This window comes from Phoca vitulina, unplaced genomic scaffold, assembly GCF_004348235.1.
Source record: "Phoca vitulina isolate PV1807 unplaced genomic scaffold, GSC_HSeal_1.0 scaffold1, whole genome shotgun sequence".
NCBI classification, from domain to species: domain Eukaryota; kingdom Metazoa; phylum Chordata; class Mammalia; order Carnivora; family Phocidae; genus Phoca; species Phoca vitulina.
Window position 1 is genome coordinate 60948000 of NW_022589704.1, and position 19252 is coordinate 60967251.

At 38.1% G+C, this 19252-nt stretch overlaps 1 protein-coding gene across 1 annotated transcript in view; it reads right to left on the minus strand.

Annotated features, from left to right (window-relative positions):
- Positions 1-19252, minus strand: part of MYO3B (myosin IIIB) — a 390474-nt gene that overhangs the window by 147171 nt on the left and 224051 nt on the right. Inside the window, exon 25 of the mRNA XM_032401018.1 lies at positions 18780-18985. Coding sequence (XP_032256909.1) covers positions 18780-18985 — 206 coding nt within the window. The remainder of the gene's footprint in view (positions 1-18779; positions 18986-19252) is intronic.

The following is a 19252-nucleotide window of genomic DNA, read 5'->3' on the forward strand; positions in this document are numbered from 1 at the left end:
AGGCAGATGAAAGCTACTACATCAGTTTGCGCATTTTAATCACTTTCCAGTATCACAAGAGAGATTTTAACTTATATAATAGTTCTAGAGTATGCAGCTGGTAAAACCAGAGGCTACAATCCAGTATTATTGCTAAGAGACGTTTTTCATCCACCTATGTTGTACATGTATGAAAATGGTGTACTGTATACTTTAACATGCCCCATACTTTGTATTGGGGAGTACAATAATGTAAATCCTAAAAGCACCACTATTTTAGCATAATAAAGTCCAAAGAGCTCCTATATAGACTACTCCAGATAACTTTGCTTCTTTGATACTTGTAGCTTATTGTAATTTTTAAAAATAAATTCAAGGTCATTATCATTGTATTGTACAAATAAGCGCTTTGATTGACATAGCTATAAAGTTTTTTTAATTTAAAAAAAAATCCGTGGAGACAGTGATCTTGTCTTTAAAATATAATAGTCCTTTCAGTATAATGTCTTAAAGATATTGCTTTTAATATCTGTTGGGCAGGAAATGTCCAGACTTGTCAAATCTTCTATTATGTTTCCTTTTTTGTTTACATAGGGAGCAATGTTTATAGTTGTGTGTACAGTGGGGGTCTACAACAAGAAGTGTATATTTTCAAACAATTTTTTAATGATTTAACAATTTTTGTAAATCATTTTCAGGCTTCTGCAGCTGTAGATTCTCACTGTGAATCCCTTGCTTGCTCATGCATAAGTGTATTTGCAATACCAAATATACAGGTTTAGTATTTCTGCCTATTAGTGGTTGTTTCACAGGTGTAATGTTTTGGTTGAGACGTTAAATTGTGGAAGAGTACTGTGGATGTGAATGTGGCAAGTAATTTTAATCATGTGTGATTGGTCACAAGGCCTAAGTTGTAGTAACTACTGCTGTTTTATTTAACAATGCCTTGTTGCTTTGTATGCATTAACCGTTTTGGGTGTAAAGACTGTGTGTCTTAAATACTGTGAGTCACAGTATTTAAATTAACCAACCTAATGTTACAACTACTTTGAGGTAGCCAAGTGTAAACTGAAAGCCTTAATTAAAGTGGTGCAATTTTGTATAACTTAGCATCAGTAGTTCAATAAATTTGGATTGCCATGCAAAAAAATAAATTAAAAAAAAACATAAAACAAGCATTAGTGAACTGTTGGACAACTTCAAGTGGCCTCAATACATGAAATTAGAGTCCCTGAAGAGGGGAAGAAAGAAGGGTACAGAAAAAATATTTGAAGAAATTACGGTTAAAATTTTTCCAAATTTGATAAAAACTACAAACTAACAGACCTAAGTCCAAGCACACAAACAAAAAAACTTGGAGGAAACTACACCAAAGGATTTATAATCAAAGTGCTCAAGAACAGTCATAAAGAGAAAATCTTAAAAGCAACCAAAGAAAAAAGACGAATTACATATAGAGGAACAAAGATAAATATGACATTAGAATCCTCAACAGAAACAATGCAAGTGAGAAAGCAATGGAGCAAAATCTTTAAAGAGTTAAAAGAGAAAGAATTCTATACTCAGTGAAAATATTTTTCAAAAACAAAGGCAAAATAAAGAATTTTTTCAGACATACAAAGCTGAAAGAAGTCATCACCAGATGATCTGAATTATAAGAAATTTATTTTTTAAAGATTTTATTTATTTTTACTTTAGATAGAGAATGTCCGCATGCAGGGGGAGGGGGAGAGGGAGAAAGAGAGAATCTCAAGCACACCCCTTGCTGTGTGTGGAGCCTGACACAGGGCTCCACGCAGGGCTTGACCTCATGACCCCGAGATCATGACCTGAGCTGAAACCAAGGGTCGGCCGTTTAACCAACTGAGCCACCCAGGCACCCTGTAAGAAATGTTAAATGAAGTCCTTTATGAAGAAGGAAAATAACACCAGATGGAAATATGGATCTACATTAAAAAATGAAGAATACCAGAAAATAACTATGTTGTTAAATATTGAAGAAATTCTTTATTATTTAAATCTTTTAAAAAGATACTTAACTGTTGAAACAAAATTAACAACAATGTATTATGATGTTTATAACATATAGATAAGTGAAACATGTGACAATGTAACATAAATAGCATAAACATAACAATAAAGGCCAGGAGGAAGGAAATGGAAGTAAACTACTGTAAGATTCTAATACTATTTGTGAAGTGATATAATACTGCTTGAAGGTAGGTTAGCATAAGTTGAAGATGTATATTGTAAATCATAAAGCAAGGCCCAAAATAATGAAAGAGCTATAGCTAATAGGTCAACAAAGAAGATAAAATGAAATCATACAAAACACTCAAAAATCCAAAAGAATTAGAAGAAGAAGGGGGCGTCTGGCTGGCTCAGTTGGTGGAGCGTGCAACATTTAATCTTGGGGTCGTAAGTTCAAGCCCCACACTGGGTGTGGAGCCTACTTAAAATAAAATAAAACAAAATAATTAAAAAAAAAAAAAGAAGAAGAAGAAAGAAAAAAAGAACACATAAGACAAATGTGTTTGGGAAATGAATAACAAAATGATAGACTGGACCTAGCCAAACAAATCATGTTAAATATAAATGGTCAAAACACCCCAATTTAAAGGTGGAAATTATCAGACTGAATAAAAAAGCAAAGTGTAAACTATATGCTGCTTCCAAAAAATACACAAATATAAAGACACAAGTAAGTTCAAAGTAAAAGAAAAAGATATGCCATGCTAACACTTAAATATTAAAACTATAGTAACTGACTATATTAATATCAACTGTTATATATATATTATACAAATATATATATATACACGAATTTTAACTATATAAACTGACTATATTAACATCAAAGTAGATTTCAGAGCAAAAAATATTACCAGGGATAAAGATATTTATTTCATAGTGATAAAAAGGTCAATCCATCAAAAGAACTTAGGAATCCTAAGCATTTTTGTACCTAATAACATGAAGCTAAAACTGATTTGCAAGGAGAAATATACAAATCCACAATTATCCTCAGAGAGTTCAATACCCTCCCCAATAAGTACTAGAACAAGTAGGCAAAAAAATCATCAAGGATACAGAAGTCTTAAACAACAAACTTGACTGACTGGAAATTTCTAGAACATTCCAGCAACAAAAACAGAATATATATTCTTTCCAATTGCGAATAGAAATATTTACTACAATAGGACATATCTGGGCATAAAACATGACTTAATAAATTAAGTGTTCAAATCACACAAAGTATGTTCTCTGATCAGATCAGAATTAAATTAAAAATCAACTATAGGAAGATATCTGGAAAATCCCCAAATATTTATGAACATACTTCTAAATATCCCATAGGTCAAAGAAGAAATTAAAAGAGAAATTAAGAAGTACTCTTGATCAAATGAAAGTGAAAACAATCTATTAAAACTTATGGGATACTGCTAAAGTAGTATTTAGAAAATTATACCACCAACACCTATAATAGAAAAAAAGAACGTTCTCAGAGACATGAGCTCAGCTCATTAGAAAAAGAGTAAATTAAGCCCAAAGAAGCAGAAGAAAAGACACAATAAATAACAGAATGAAAAATCAATGAAGCAGAAAATAGACAAACAATGAATTAAACTAAAAGCAGTTCTTTGAGAAGGTTAAAACGGGTAAACTTCTGGCTATATATCAGGGGGGCAAAAGAAAAGAAAGAAGATACAAATTATATAATATCACATATTTTGTGATATTATATAGATTCTATAAATATTAAAGAGATAATAATGGACAACTTTATGTCATATTAACAAGCTAAAAGAAAAAAGCATGATCTTAAATGAGGAAAAGCATTTGACAAAATCAAACATCTAATCCTATTTTTAAAAGAAAAAAAAACTTCTCAACAGGTTTATACAAGAAAACCTCCTCAACCTCATATTAACAGCTCTATGAAAAACCTAACATATTTAATGGTGAATGACTGAACACTTATTCCCCAAAGATTAGGAAAAAGGCAAGGATGTCCACTCCTGCAACTTCCACATTGTACCAGAGATTCTAGCCAGTGCAAGAGGACCAGAGAGAGAAAGAAAAGGCATCTGTATTAAAAATGAATAGAACTGTCTTAATTTGAAGATGACACAATTGTCTATGTAGAAAATCCAATGGTATCTACAAAAAAACCTGTATCAGAACTAATAAGTGAGTTTAGCAAAGTTGTAAGATAAAAATCAATATACAGAAATTATTGTATTCCTACATACAATTAGAAATTGAAATTTTAAAAACATCATTTATAATGCATTACAAATGTGAAATAATAGGGATAAATCTGAGAATAAATGTGCAAGACCTGTACACTGAAAACTACAAAATATTGGCTAAGAAAAATTAAAGACAACCTAAGTAAATGGACGAAGATGTTATGTTTGTAAGTCAGAAAAATATTGTTAATATTTGAGTAAAGTGGACTACCTCCATAATGTGGGTGGGCCTCATCCAATCAGTTGAAAGCCTTATGAAGAATGACCGTGCTCCCCTGGGAAGGAAGGGATACTATCTCCAGACTGCCTTTGGACACAAGACCACAACATCAATTCCTGCTGGAATTTCTAGCCTACCAGCCTGCCCTGCAGAGTCTGGACTTGCCAGCCCACACAACTGCATGAGCCAATTCCTTAAAATACGTCCCTTTCTTTCAGTGTACACACACACACACACACACACACACACACACACACACACACACCCCTATTGATTCTATTTCTCTGGAGAACCCTGACTAATACAGTACTGTTCCCACACTGAGTAGAGACAGAGCCAACCTTGGCGACACATTTCCTATAATGGTGCAGGTTGTTCTTCAGTAACTTTCTTCCTAACATTTCTTCTCCCTTTGTCACTGAACTTTCCAAGTTTCCCACAGATGCTGGGGCTTTGGCACTGCACACTAAGGATCTAGGACCACCCAAATCTAGCTGTTCTTCCTCATGTTCACAAACAGATGTGCCCTGCCTAGGCATTCCCACAGGGCCATCTGTGGAAGGGACTGGCTTGCTCCTCTAATAAACATTTAGATCCTGAAGGGAACTTAGAGTCATCAATAAAAATTCTTGTTTTGTAGAAAAGAGAAAGCCAGACAGAAGGAATTGGCTCAAGGTCACAGATTAGTAAGTGGAGGCCTGAGGCTTGCCCATGTCTTTTAACTCCAAGTTTAGGCTTCCTTACATTCGTAACCTGCATCTACCCTTAGCTCTTACTGTATACCTGGTAGTTTCTTTGACTTTCTAACAGGGACTTTTGATACTCTAGCACTTTTCAGCTCATTGGAACTTGTGTCTATAGCAATCTGGAATATTGGGCTTTTGACTTAGGAGAAGTGTTGATTTCCTACATCTGAATACCAGCTGTCAAGTGCTCCTTGACACATGTGTGGGGGATCCAAACAATACTCTATTTGGACTAGTGTATCAGTAAGGCATTGGTACTTCAGTGGAAAACTATGTACACCATCTTTAGCACACCCTTCTGGGTTATCAGATTCTAGCCCTGTGCATCTTCTGTGAGCTAGTTGGCAACTCTTCGTAAATTATACGTAATTGATAGATACATAAACTCTATCCAGTCCAGTGATGATTTTACTTTCCACTGTGGAAAACCCAGTTTTGTTTCCATTTGCAATTCACCTCAACATTCTTTTACTTCATTTAAGCTTGTGCTGTTTAACTTATCCTTTGAACCAATGATAATATCTGCTTGATATCATACGAATAAAATAAATTCTTTAAATACATTCATCTTTATATCTGTATGTGAGTCATGATGTTACCTTCTGGAAATTATCTTTTAACAAGAGGAAGAAAGAAATACAAAAACCTAGGCTGTAGACATTTGACCCAAAGGAGTACAAACCCATGGGCAGGTTGAGGCAGGAAGTCATCACACTTAGGTAGACCCAGTGCTACCAAACAATCCTAAAAGGTCTAGTGGCTCAGAAACACTGCCACTTTTCTACTTAAAAACCTCTGAAGTGGAACGTTCTGCATGGAGCACTGGGTGTTATGCACAAACAATGAATCATGGAACACTATATCTAAAACTAATGATGTAATGTATGGGGATTAACATAACAATAAAAAAAATTAAAAAAAAAAACAAACCTCTGAAGTGGAAACATTGGTTAGTGTAAGAGTTTACTAAAAAACTCAAAATGTTTCCAAAGTGATCACCCAGATATATACCTCACCAGTAGAGTCTAAGAGTCTTGTTGCTCTCTATTCATGCCAATCCAAGGAATTAACCGATTTACTCATTATTGCCAATAGGTATCAAATGATATTTAATTGCGGTTTTAATGTGCGTTTCCTTAATTACTAGTGAAGTTGAAATTTTCCTTTTGTTTTCACTGAAGTCCTCTGACAATAGACAATATATACAATGAATTTAATTTCTCTATGTTTTCCTAACGATTACCCATACTCCTACAAGGGGAGAGGAGAGAGAGAGAGCAAGAGCTAAGAGTTAGCTATGTTAGACAAAAATTATATAAGCGTTGAAGACTGCTTACATTTTTGTAACACCTGACATTTAAAATTTGCACTTCTCACATTGGTCATTCTGTTCCTGCATTTTTACATTGTTTGGGAAGGATATGCATCTTTTAAAGATGCTTTTAAAATCTCAACCTATAATGAATGAGCCCTGCATTGACTCATCCTTCCAGTTTCAGTTTTATATTCAAAGGCTTGCAAAATATCTGTACTACTAAAAGATTTGCCATAGCCTTGAGTCAATAATGAGATTTTTTTTTAAAGATTATACATTTTTATTCTTTTTCTAAAAACCTTAAGCAAATACTTTCCTTTAGGATGAGTCATTCATTCTGTATAGTTACACTCTCTAAATTAAATTGGCTTTTCATTCCCATTCTACTCATTTGTTCATTAAACAAAACTTTATTTAAGATCAGCTAATGTACCAAGGACTGATGGAAATAATGGAATGTCATGAGTGAGCAAGGTGGACAATTCCCCTGCCCTCACGAAACTTATATTCTAATCAGGGAGATAAATATTAAACAAGTACATAAGAGCATCATTGGGTAGGGATACATGCTATGAAGAATAGTAAGTCAGGATGGGGAAGGGGGGTTAATGGGTATATTTTGTAGTGTATTTTGGCAGGTAGCCTTTAGCAGCCAGGACAGTGAGGGAACATAAGCCATGTCATATGAAGAACTGCTGAAGACGCTGGGGGCATTGAGCTTAGACAAAAAGACTTAACTGGGTCTTACAAGAAAGGAAAGAAGTTGTCCTAGACCCTTGAGTCTCTGGCTGGGTCTAAAAATTAGATTGCCAAAGCCAGATTACCAGGAAAAAGCTGTGTAAAAAATTACACAGTCATGTAATAGAAGTTTTACACTACACAGGAGCCTTCATAAGGAAATGAAGACCTGAAGAAATGGCTAAACCGGAGTGTTTTAATGCTAGATTTGATGAAGAGTGGAGAGTCACAGAAAGAGGTGACAGGACAAAGATAGGAGTAAAGTGTGGTAAACTGGGGGAACTTAGCAAGACCTGGTCATGTGGATCCCTCTCTGTATCCATTGTCTTCAGAAATGAGGATGTTTCTTTCTTCCTGGTAAAGGGAGGACACCTCTCACATGAGGGTTATATGACCTGCTTCAGAGAAAGGACAGAAAATCCTTCCTGCTCATTTCATTCCTCAGATTCCTTCAGCTTGAAATATTCAATAGGCCAAGGTGTCATATTTTGTGGAAGCGTGTCCCGAACCCCATTTTTCTCTTCAACTATGTCAGACCACCTGCATCAGATCTACTTGGAGATTTCATAAAAGATGTGGATTCCCAGGTCATACTCCAGACACGAAATCAGAAGCTCTACAGTTGGGGTCCAGGAATCTATATTTTAATAAGCTCCTATGGTGCTTTTGATGCACCACAGGGTTTGAGAACTGCTGACTTAGGGGAACATGATAACTGACTGTTACCAAATAGAGATAGGAGCTGATTTGTTCTCTAAAGCCCAGAGTGTAGAACTGGGATGGATGCAGAGATGATGATTTTGGTCAAGGTTAGGAAGGACAAGGTTGTTATCAGACATCTAAAAACACAAAACAGGTTGCCTCCGGAGGCAGAGAGTGAATTCCTAGACCCTGGAACTGTTCAATGGGAAGTGGGGATGTGGACGGACAAGGTCAAGAATATTGCCAAAGAAATTCTAGTTTTAGCTAGGTACTTGAACTGGATGGCCCTTTAAGGTTACTTCCAACAAAGATGCTATGTTGACTCGTCTCTTGGCCTAAAGAAATGCTTCTGTAATTTTAAAACTGATGTGTATCATCAACACTATACTGTTACTGTAGCAAGTCTCGGGTTATTATCATTGTATCTGGATGAACTGGAAGACTTAAAATTTCCCTAGGCATTCTGTTTGGGGCTCTTAGAATTTCAACTATGATCTCTTTCACAGGATATTCTCAACATACCTGAACAATGGCTGAGTAGTTTCCTGATCAGCAGTATCAGAATCACCTGGAAACCTGCACACATGCCCCCTACTAATCAAAAACTCTGCAGGTAAGGCTCAGCAATCTCTGTTTTAACAAGGCCTCAGGAGATTCTCACACATGAGAAAGTTGAAGAACCACTGACTTATTAGACAAACAGAATCCCAGGGAAGTGAAGCAACTTGCCTACAATGACACAATCCATCTGAGGAAAGAAACTGGCTATGTCTCTTCATGGTCTTTTCTCTTTGTTTTGACCAAATGACTTTCTGGAACACATCACTTCCCCCTAAAAGGTCAATTCACTGCAAAATCCACCCTAAAGAAATTCTCAACACAAGTTTAATATGTAAGATTGAGCATTGCTGGCAAACAACTGGACACAATGTCAATATCCACCAATAGAAGAATGGCTACATGAGTATTACCAATTTTAAAGAGGGAGTTAAAAAGGAATGCACTGGAGCTATGGAACAACATAGATTTATCTCTAATACATACTGTTAAATAGAAAAGGAAGTTGGCAAATGGTATAAAATACGTAATTCTAGTTAAGCTAAAAATGTAGGGTTTTTTTCTCTTTCTTGATCTCTCCCTTTCGTCCCCCTCTGTGTGTGTATGCACGTATGTGTGTATTCTGAAAGGCTAACACTACCAAGAATAACAGTAACTACGTAGGGAGGGGCCATGATGCAAGCAGGATACTGGGAAATGGAATTTGGGATGCAGAAAGAAAGACATTAGTCTTATACGTAATATTTAAAATTTTATAGGAAAAGGTATTCACACATTATTTTTGCAATTAAAAGTTAATTTCAAACATTAAGTAAAATTTTTTTAAATTTTAATTACAATGTGCCTATATCCTGGTCAAAGAATCATGTTATCTACTAATTTGATTACTATTACTTACATCTAAGTAGATGCATCCCCAATCAGGCAGCAAAAATTATCAACCCTTTTCTTATTTAAAAATATTCCTTGAGGGACCCCTCAATCAACATTAGTGACCACCCAGACTGTCTACTCAGATATCCAAAATACAGGGCAATTATCGGAGCAATTCAACCCATACAAATAATTTTCTCTTAGGTCGATACTGGAGGGAACTGAGCTATTCTGGCTTGGATAATTTGATAATTACCCCCAATTGCCCATTTCCCTTTAGAGTGTATGAAAATCCAGTTTTAGTTTTTTAAGTTCTTTCTTATATTTACCATAAGCCCCTTTATTTTAATTTTTTCCCTCCATGTTTGGCCTTCAGTAAAGACAGAACAGCTGGCCACCATCTGCTACAAAAAAAAAAAGCCATTATATCCATTATATTCTTAGGAAGACTCCTAAATTTGGGCCTTGGGATAAGAAGTCGCATTGATCTATGCTATTAGATTGTGGAAGTCCTGAGATTGTAAATTCCTTCTAATTCAATATTACTACAGCACTCAGCACACACAATAGGTGCTTAATAAATGTTTCTGATGCTGCTGCCCCCACCACATAAGCTTTAAATGGGAGGCCTTCCAAAGAAAAAAAAAAAAAGACAGTGGGAAGTCAAGATTGAGGCTGAGTTTATTCACAAATTTGTAATAGAAAGTTAAACTTTAAACTGATCTATTTATAGCTAGTAAAATTATTAATTTTTTTTTCAATTGAATTCTACAGACTGATTTCACAGTGAATATTTGGGCTGTATTCAATTGTTTCATTTAAATATTTTGAAGATGGGCTTTGGAATCAGGTAGATCTTTTTTTTTAAGATTTTATTTCAGAGACAGAGAGCGCAAGCACAAGCAGGGGGATGGGGCAGAGGGAGAAGCAGCCTCCCTGCTGAGAAAGGAGCCCGATGCAGGACTCGATCCCAGAACCCCAGGATCACAACCCCAGCTGAAGGTAGACACCCAACCAACTGAGCCACCCAGCTGCCTGAGAATCAGGTAGACTCTTATTTCATATCCTGACTCTACAAGACATTATCTGTGTGATTTTGAGCCAGATTCCTCATTTGTAAAACTGAAATAATTTCATGTATTTGGGGGGCTATTACCAGTGTTAAATGAGGATGATGTCTTTTTTTTTATAAGCAGGATTTATTTATTTTAGAGAGTGAGTGAGTGAGAGAGCATGTGGCGGGGGAGGGCAGAGGGAGAGGGAGAATCCAAAGCAGACTCCCTGCTGAGCGTGGATCCTGATGCAGGGCTAGATCTCAGGACTCTGAGAACATGACCTGAGCTGAAATCAAGAGTCAGACACTTAACTGACTGTGCCACCCAGACATCCCCAAGTGAGATGATGTTTGAAAGCATAAGGATGAAGCCTGCCATCAGCAGGTGGTTAATAAATACCCCTCTCTCCTATCTTCCTTCCCTTTGACAAAAATGTTTTTTTCTCTTCCCCAACCCAAATGTATATGAAAAAGTGGCTAGTAGTCTTTCCTCTGAGTCATCTCTAAACCATTTTGCTCAGGGGTGGGCAGATATTTATTGTAAATTGAAAAGAACATGCTAGAATGGGTATGAGGTCAACTGTGGGTCAGCTGATGGATTGGGCAGTGGTTTCCTAGGGCACCGTGTTGGGGAACTCCAGGGCCACATCTGGGCTGTGAAGGCCATGTGTCTTGGCTGAGGAGCCAGGTCTGCAGCTGGGGCTAGAGAGAGACGTGGTGCTCATTTGCCATCTCTGTGCCAAGTTTCCTCACATTCTCCTTTCTCCTCTTCCACCTTCTCTCCTTTTCAATTCATTATTTTCCTTATTCTTGTTTGTTTTTGCTGCTTCATTGTTATCATTATCTAACATAACGTAGTCCCACTAAATTGTTTTAAGGAACCTCCAATCAGGGCCATAGAGTTTTAATTCAGCCACTGATTTTCACAGAGTAAGCTGGGCAGCCAAGCCAAAGGTCCAGAGTGGTGGTCTTCTCAACTGCATCGATACTGTCCAACACTTCCATAACATCTTTCTTCTTGGTTTCCTTTGCTCTTTCTTCCTGCACTGTTGCCACAGCATTGGCCATTGCCCACTGTGTTTCTATGTCCTCCTGGGTTGTTTCCTATAACTGAATTAGCTCATGAGTCTGCCCACAGTGCAGACATTCAAAAAATCAGGAAAAGACACCTTGTTATTATTACTGCCTCCACTCAGCACCTTTGGAGAAGAGTGTGATTGATATTACCTCTTGTCTCAACTTCTCAAGTCACCACTACAAATTTCAGGCTGAATTTGCAGAGTTATCAACTACAGAAATGATTTTTCCAATACTTGAATAGTGAAAGATAGCTGTCAGCAATGTGGGCTCCAGGAGAAAGGCAGGACCTTAAAAGAATGGGTTTCGGGATTTGAATCATCTACAGCCTTAGACAAGTTGGGAAGAACCCACAGCCCAGGCAAGGCCAATATGAGCCCATTCCGCCCCCTAAGAATAGAGAGAGGGGGTCACTGCCTCTCTGAGAGACTGATACTGCCAACCTCCTAGAGGTGGGACCTTAGAGAAGCCGCTTCACCTCTCTGGCCTAAGCCTCCTCATCTCTGAAATGCAAAGTTGGACTAGGCTACTTGTTGGAGTCTTTCAATGATATTATAAAAGGCACTTTTAAAGGTTGTTTGTTTGTTCATTTAGTACACTAACCAAGATTATAAAAACGGCAAATATAAGAGTGAAGAGAGAGAAGTCATCCAAGGTCTCACCTACAGAAAAGGCACGAACACATACAGGTGGGGAGGGGTGGCCGACTCATTCTCTCAATTAAACACAGAACAATGGGCAGGAATGACAGTATCCAAGGACAGCAGTTGTTAGAGACCCCTCCAGAGAATGCCACCACTCCTTTGCTGCCCTTAGAGCATAAATGCAGAGACTGTTCACATGAGTCTGCAATATGTTTAATACGTTTACTCACAACATTGAAGCTGTCCATTATCTTCCTTACATATTCACATACTGTGTCCCCCACTACCATGCAAATCAATTTGCAGGGAATTGAAGATTCTGTCCACTTTGCTGCAAATCTACTAGTTTATCTGAATGGCACACTAAGATCTATTTTATGTCAGGCTCTCACCTATGTAGTTACAGGTAAAAACAAAAGAAATTCAGGAATGTCCTGTGAGAGACAAGGCATGGTATCACCATCCTAGCTCTTGGAGGATTTGTGCTTTCCTATTCACTGCTTAATATTCAGAGAAAAAAGTAGAAGCTTTATTCTTTGAAAATTGAAACTTGGATTTCAGCCTTTCTTGAGATGTCTGGATTCTTTTGTGAGTTGATTTTTCTCTCAATTCCTGTCCTATGAGCCAGTGCTAACCTTGGCTCTCTGTAAGGGAAAGTCAAGGACCCTGTCCTCAGGTGAAGTTTTCACAGTGATAACTGATGATATTCAGTTCATTTTGCAAGAGCTAAAAGAATTTGTTGCAGGCTTAAAATTGCAAACACACTTTTCATAGCAATGGAATTAAAGGGCTCTCAGTATCTTGCCTATTTTTACTCAGGCACTTCTGTACTTGTTGCTAGTTCTTCAACTACCATCTTGAGGAAGAAGCTGGGTAGCAAGGAATAAGAAATGAGTGGGTCGTGGAGAACTGGAAGTATTTATTCAAATTCACTCAGCCTCTTAGTTATTCAGTTACTCCTTCATTCAATTAATAAACATGAAATTTCTTTTCTGTGATAAGCATAATTAATATCTCTCTCATTTCCATTCCCACTTCTTCCTGGCTAAAAGAACAGTAGTTTCTATCCTTTGGGTGAAATTATTCCCAGTCCCAGTCCTGTGCCCTACTTTCTAAGCCCCTCTCTGTAGCTAGGAATGATCACATGACTCTGTTCAGGCCAATGAGATGTGAAATGACTTCTGGGAAAATGTTTTCCTTCCTAATAAAGGGTGGGACAAATATGGTTGGCTTAGTCATTCATCTTGCCCCTTTCTTTCTTTGAATATAGACGTGATGTCTGGAGAGGCAGCAGCCCCCTTGTGACCATGAAACTATAAGCCAACCCACATAGTAAAGATGGTAAAAAGGAATGAAAGGAGGTCAGAAGGCATATTCAGGTCCCTGGTGACATACCTGAACTAATATTAAAAGTAGCTTACCTCTTAATTTCTTTTTGTGAGAAACAAACAAACCTATTTGCCACTCGTTTTCAATTTGGGATATTTGGTCCCCAGGGGGCATTTGGGAATATCTGGAGACATTTTTTTATTGTCATGACTCGGGGGTGGTGAGGAGGTTACTGGCATCTTAATAGGTAGGAGCCAGGGATGCTATTATACATTCTACCTTCTACTAGGCACAGGCATAGTCTTCCACAACAAAGAATCATCCGGTTCAATATGTCAGCAGTGCTGAGATTGAGAAACCCTGGTTCAAGCACTAAATATGTTTGTTATTCACAGTCAAATGCATTCCTGACTGATACACATTCCCTCATTTGGGAAACACTAAACATACATCATGGAACATGCATTATACCAGGCAAGATGCTAGAAGTAAAAAAATGAGTGAGGTCCACCCCATCCCCGCAGAAGTTTACAGTCTAATGGGACAGACGGACATGTTTGGATAAAAATAGAAGTATATGTTCTAAGAGATATCAACATCCAGATGTGGGACAGAGGATGGAGCAACTACCAGGCAGCTCTGCAGAGCTTGGGCAGGCTTCAGAGGGAAGGCTACTGGGCTAGAGATTGGGAGGTGGGCAGGAGGGACCAAGTAGAGACTTTCCACCAGAGAAAAGAGGAGGTGTAAAGGCCAACCTTGTGCATGGGCCTGGAGGGTCCAAGGTTAGAGTGACAACAGCCTAAGGTATGTGAGAGAGAATGGTGGGGAAAAAATGAGAATAGCTGGCTGGTACTTGTTACAGAAAGCCTTACCTACCGAGCTAAAGGCTTTGGATGTTATCCTGTAGGTAATGAGGAGTGGGCACAGAATTTTATTCACAAGAAAGACATGATTTTATTTTTAGAAACATAACTAGTGGCAGTGTAAGGAATGTCTAGTAAACAGGCTGGAGTTGGAAAGACACATTTGAGGCTAGGCAAAAATTCAGTTGAGAGATTACCATTAGTATTCTGAAAAGTACAGCAGGGAGTAATCAAAAGGAGAGAATAAATGTTTAAGATGTTCTGTGTCATATGTTCTTTTGTAATTCATCCCCTCAACAAAGGTACTTTATTCTTGTCATTTTTTTTTTCTTTACCGCTGTTATTTATTTATACTCTAAGGGGAAAGACACACAAAACTCCTCACTGAGGGCATCTCCAGAGTTGACAAATTGACTTTCTTGGATTCTAGAGCAAACCTTTGAGACCCAGATATTCTTGCCAGTGGAGGGTCTAGAGTGAGTCTAGACATCCAGACATTTTTTAAGTTGACCTTGATTTTCAAGTCTTTCATACTTGGGGACTTTGACCCTTAATTTTGTACTCCTTCAGGGTTTTTCCAGAGTGGTCCCTGGACGAAACCAAGAGGTAGATATACATGCTCATTAGCCACTCACCTACAGGGCTTCTTAGCTCCTGGCCATGAATATATCCTCCCTGTTATCAAGAGAATACGTGTAATGAGAACCTAGCTATATGGCAAGTTCCATACAAGGTGCTGAGAACACAGAGGAGGCACATTCTTGCCTTCAGCATCATTGGGTTTAGAATTATTTGTTCCACATTTTTTGAGTACCTACTCTGTGCCAGGCATATGGAGACATATCAGACATATGGAGACATTCATAAAGGCAGCGGTATATAAATGACTTTTTACGAGACAGTTCTCACCAGGGCACTGTGATTCTCCACAAATGTTCAGAAGCAACAATTGTGTCCATAATCCTTGGCATTCACAAGGCTTCTCTATAGCTGCTAGAGATTCTGCTACTCCTTGGAAGGTGGTAGAAAATCAGGTAACTCATTAACAAAAAGGTCACACCAGAACCAGTATAAAAGTCCTAATAAATGTGGTTCCTTTTAAAGATCACTCATTCCCCAACTCCTTGGGACATTACATGCTCTCTTTGCCACAGACATTTCAAGGACTTACTTTTAGAATCTATATCTGGACTTCCATTTAAAAGCCTCAAAGTTGGGCACCTGTGTGGCTCAGTCTTAAGCGTCTGCCTTCGGCTCAGGTCATGATCCCAGGTCCTGGGATCAAGCCCCATATCAGGCTCTCTGAGTCTACTTATCCCTCTCCCTCTGTGCTCTCTCCCTGTCTCTTGCACACGTGGATGTGCCCTCTCTCAGATAATAAAATCCTAAAAAATAAATAAATAAAAGCCTCAAAGTTGGTAAATTTTTGTCACGTACATGTGTTAATTTTCAGAAATAGCTAAAATTAATTCAGAGTCAAGTCTAATAGAAAAGGTGGTCATACTGGGTGTTCCCAGAAGTCAAATAAAATAATTGTGTGCTTAGTTCTGAAAGAAGCTCCAAATAAAAAATACTTTGAGTAACAGCATGGTTTGTTGGAAATAATGTGTTTGTTTCTGCAGCTGCTGAGAGGATCACCCCCACCCTCAATGATTATGAAAAACTAGTATCTATTCCATTAAATCACACATTTAGACTCAAACTCTTCTATGGATTAATTGTACACTTTTTCTGTCACTGCCAGGGAATTCTACAAGTTTACAATACTTCAGTGATTTCATTTTAATTACAAAGGGAAAACATAGGAAGAGAATAATGAGAAATAATAAACTATTGAAAGGGAAGATCTTAAAGAAAATTTAAGGTGTTATGTACATTAGGGAGATCTCAAATAGTCCTGGGACTACAGTATACAAAATTCCACATGAAAGACAAGTAATCTTTCTAAGGTGGAAATTCCCTTCATCATGGGGTACAAAACTGTGATGTCCTGGGTCAGGGGAGTAAATGTTATTCTGTTTAACAGATACTGATTTAACAACTGTTATGAAATGCGTCCTGGGAGATATAGTTCTCCCTCCTGTGAGCTTGACTGTGGGAAGTGGGCCCTTCTGGAAGACTCAGGAGCCAAGTAAGGCCAACGAATCTGCATGCAATCCCTGAATATCTTCAGGATGTGGGTCCTGTGTAATCCTGCCTTCTCATGCAGATAAGGAAATGTCAAGTAACTTGCCAAATACTACCAAAAGTAGATTAGAACCCTGATCTCATTACTAAATAGCACTGTTTACTGCAATAGTTTAATAAACAAATGATAAGACTTTGAACTGAATGTGCACTCCTATTTTACAGACTTTTGCCAGAACACATCCCAACAAGTGCCGTCCTATGTGTTTGCCCCAGTAGAGACTTTCTGCTGACCATGCTTCAGAGCCCAGTGACCATGAAGCCAATGAATATTCAATCGTTTTCTGTGATGTCCCTCAACAGTATGACTTCAGGAGGCTTCAGCTGAAGTCACTGCTAGGTGACTTCTTCTATGCCTATGTGAGAATAGATAAATACTTCCAACCCACATGGCCCCATGGATGAGAAGGTGTTAGGAACAACCTCTCTCCCCCAAGGTTCCATGAATAGAAAATAGGAAGGGCACTTCCAAGTCATTTTGCCAAAAAATTCAAAGATGATGGGGTGAGGAGGTATTTTAGGTTTGGCCAAGTGGCAGATTTGGGTGACTTGGGGAAATACTTCCCCATTCTGGAACCCGATAACATAATCCCCCAAATGCTGTCTTTCAGGATTCAGTCCCAAATGCCTACAAAACGGTAAAGAGTAACATAAAACAAGTCTTTATCTTTTATTTACCTCTACCCGATAAACCCTGAATGACTCTGTTCCCTGCCTTTGATTGTTCTGTCTGCCTATTTCCGCTAAGAGTTTACAAAACAGCACTCCCAAACAGGAAGATAAGAGGCGCACCTATTTGTTGAATAACATCAAGGAAGAAAACTGCTAACTCATCTATTTTGTTGTTAAATTGCTGAAAAGGATCAAAATACCAATTAACTTGCTGGCTCAGAAATCTTTGATACCTTCGGATTTACTGACATTTTGAAATTCTTGTTCATACTTGCCTAATGGCTTTCTGATTACAAACAAAGAAGTGCCAATCTGTTTAGCATTTGACCTGTTTTCTTAAATATTTTTATGTATTCCATACTTAGTGGCTAAAAATACTTGACTAGTCACATTCATGTGCTAAAATAGTTTTTCTTGTTCGACCTCCAAATTTAAGAGGAAAAAGGAGCTCAAAGACACTTCTTTTTTAAAAGCCATTTTGTTATTTTTTAATTTAAAAACTCTCACTGTAAGGAAATTTCTTTGCCTTTCTTCTCCATGGAATGTAATGGCATTGGAAGACTCGATGAAGCAGGATACCATATTGGAATCCATTCTTCCTGGAGAAAAAGTTGGAAAAATGACCTTGAGCATAAGTTTCAGAAAGGAGGTAAAAAGAAACTAAAGATGGCTGATGGGGTGCAGATTTTATAATGGGTTTAATTTTCCTCTCTGGATGTCCTCAGATAGCAGTGTATCTCACAGGTGGCTTTTTGTTATTGTTACCCTCTATTTCCTCACATTTTACAAAGTTTTGTAAAAATTCTACCCGTAATCACATGCTACACAATGCATCCCTCTGGCCATTGTATAGAAAAGAATAGGTTTTCACTCCTAGATAAAGTCAACTTCTGGGTCTAAAAAGCTCTAAAACAATTTATTTCAATAAACACTGAATTCCATGGACAGAGGAAATTAAAAGTGTGGATGCTGAAGACTGCGTGGGTTCAAATTTCTGCTCTACCACTTACTAGCATGGGACCTTGGGAAAGTCACTTATGTTTCTTTCTGTGCCTCAATTTCTTCATCTGTAAAATGGGAATAATAATACAGCCTAGCTCACAGGGTTGTTCTGTGGATCAAATGAGATTATACATCTAGGACATTCTAGGTGCTATGTAAATGTTAGCTATCCTATTGTATCATGCCATTGTTTTAGCCTGAGAGAGGATTTGGGTGCCTGGGTGTATTCACATCCACTGGAATCTCAACCCACTTATGGAGGAACACTTTCATCATATCAATTAAGTATCTGGAGGCTCTGAAATCTAAGGATATATGTAACTTATATATCTATGGAAGTTTTTATTTTTTAAAAGTGATCAGAAGGGTGCTTACTCTGTCCTTCAGAGCACTGCAATTTAGTTGGAGCACAATAAAAATGCAACATTTAAGCAAGTAAATGGTAGCTGGTAACTAGCCAATTAAATGTTAGGAGGCAAACAAGCAGGAGGAGCAGTCCCAGGGGACAGGGAGAGCCACAGGACAACTATATTTAACATAATGTATTTCCCAAGATTCTGGCCTGACCTTTTCACAAACTCTTCAAAGAGGATGCGGTGGGAATACCCCTGCCTGCGGATGCTGACTGTCTCCAGGATCCCTGTAGAGCGGAGCTGGGCCAGCACACTCTCTCGGGAGAACTTCAGGGCCTCTCGGTCATCATTGGGTTTAATGCAGCGCACAAAGTGGGGCTGTCCGACCACCATTTTGGAGAGCAGATCCATCAGAGAATACTACCAGGGGAAAAAATACACATGAAATGAGGTTACCACAAACATAATGGATAATTACAACATAGGCCCACAGGGACCTTTAGAGCAGTTTGTTGGCTCGTAAACAACTCACACACCTTTATAAGGCCGAAAAAGAAACCAGCAATAGGGGGTGATAATATAGCTTCTGATGAGTACTTATAGCTGCCTGTGGATTCAAAAGCACTCTTTAAACATCACCTAGTGCCAGGGCGCGTGGGTGGCTTAGCTGGTCGAGTGTTCTACTCT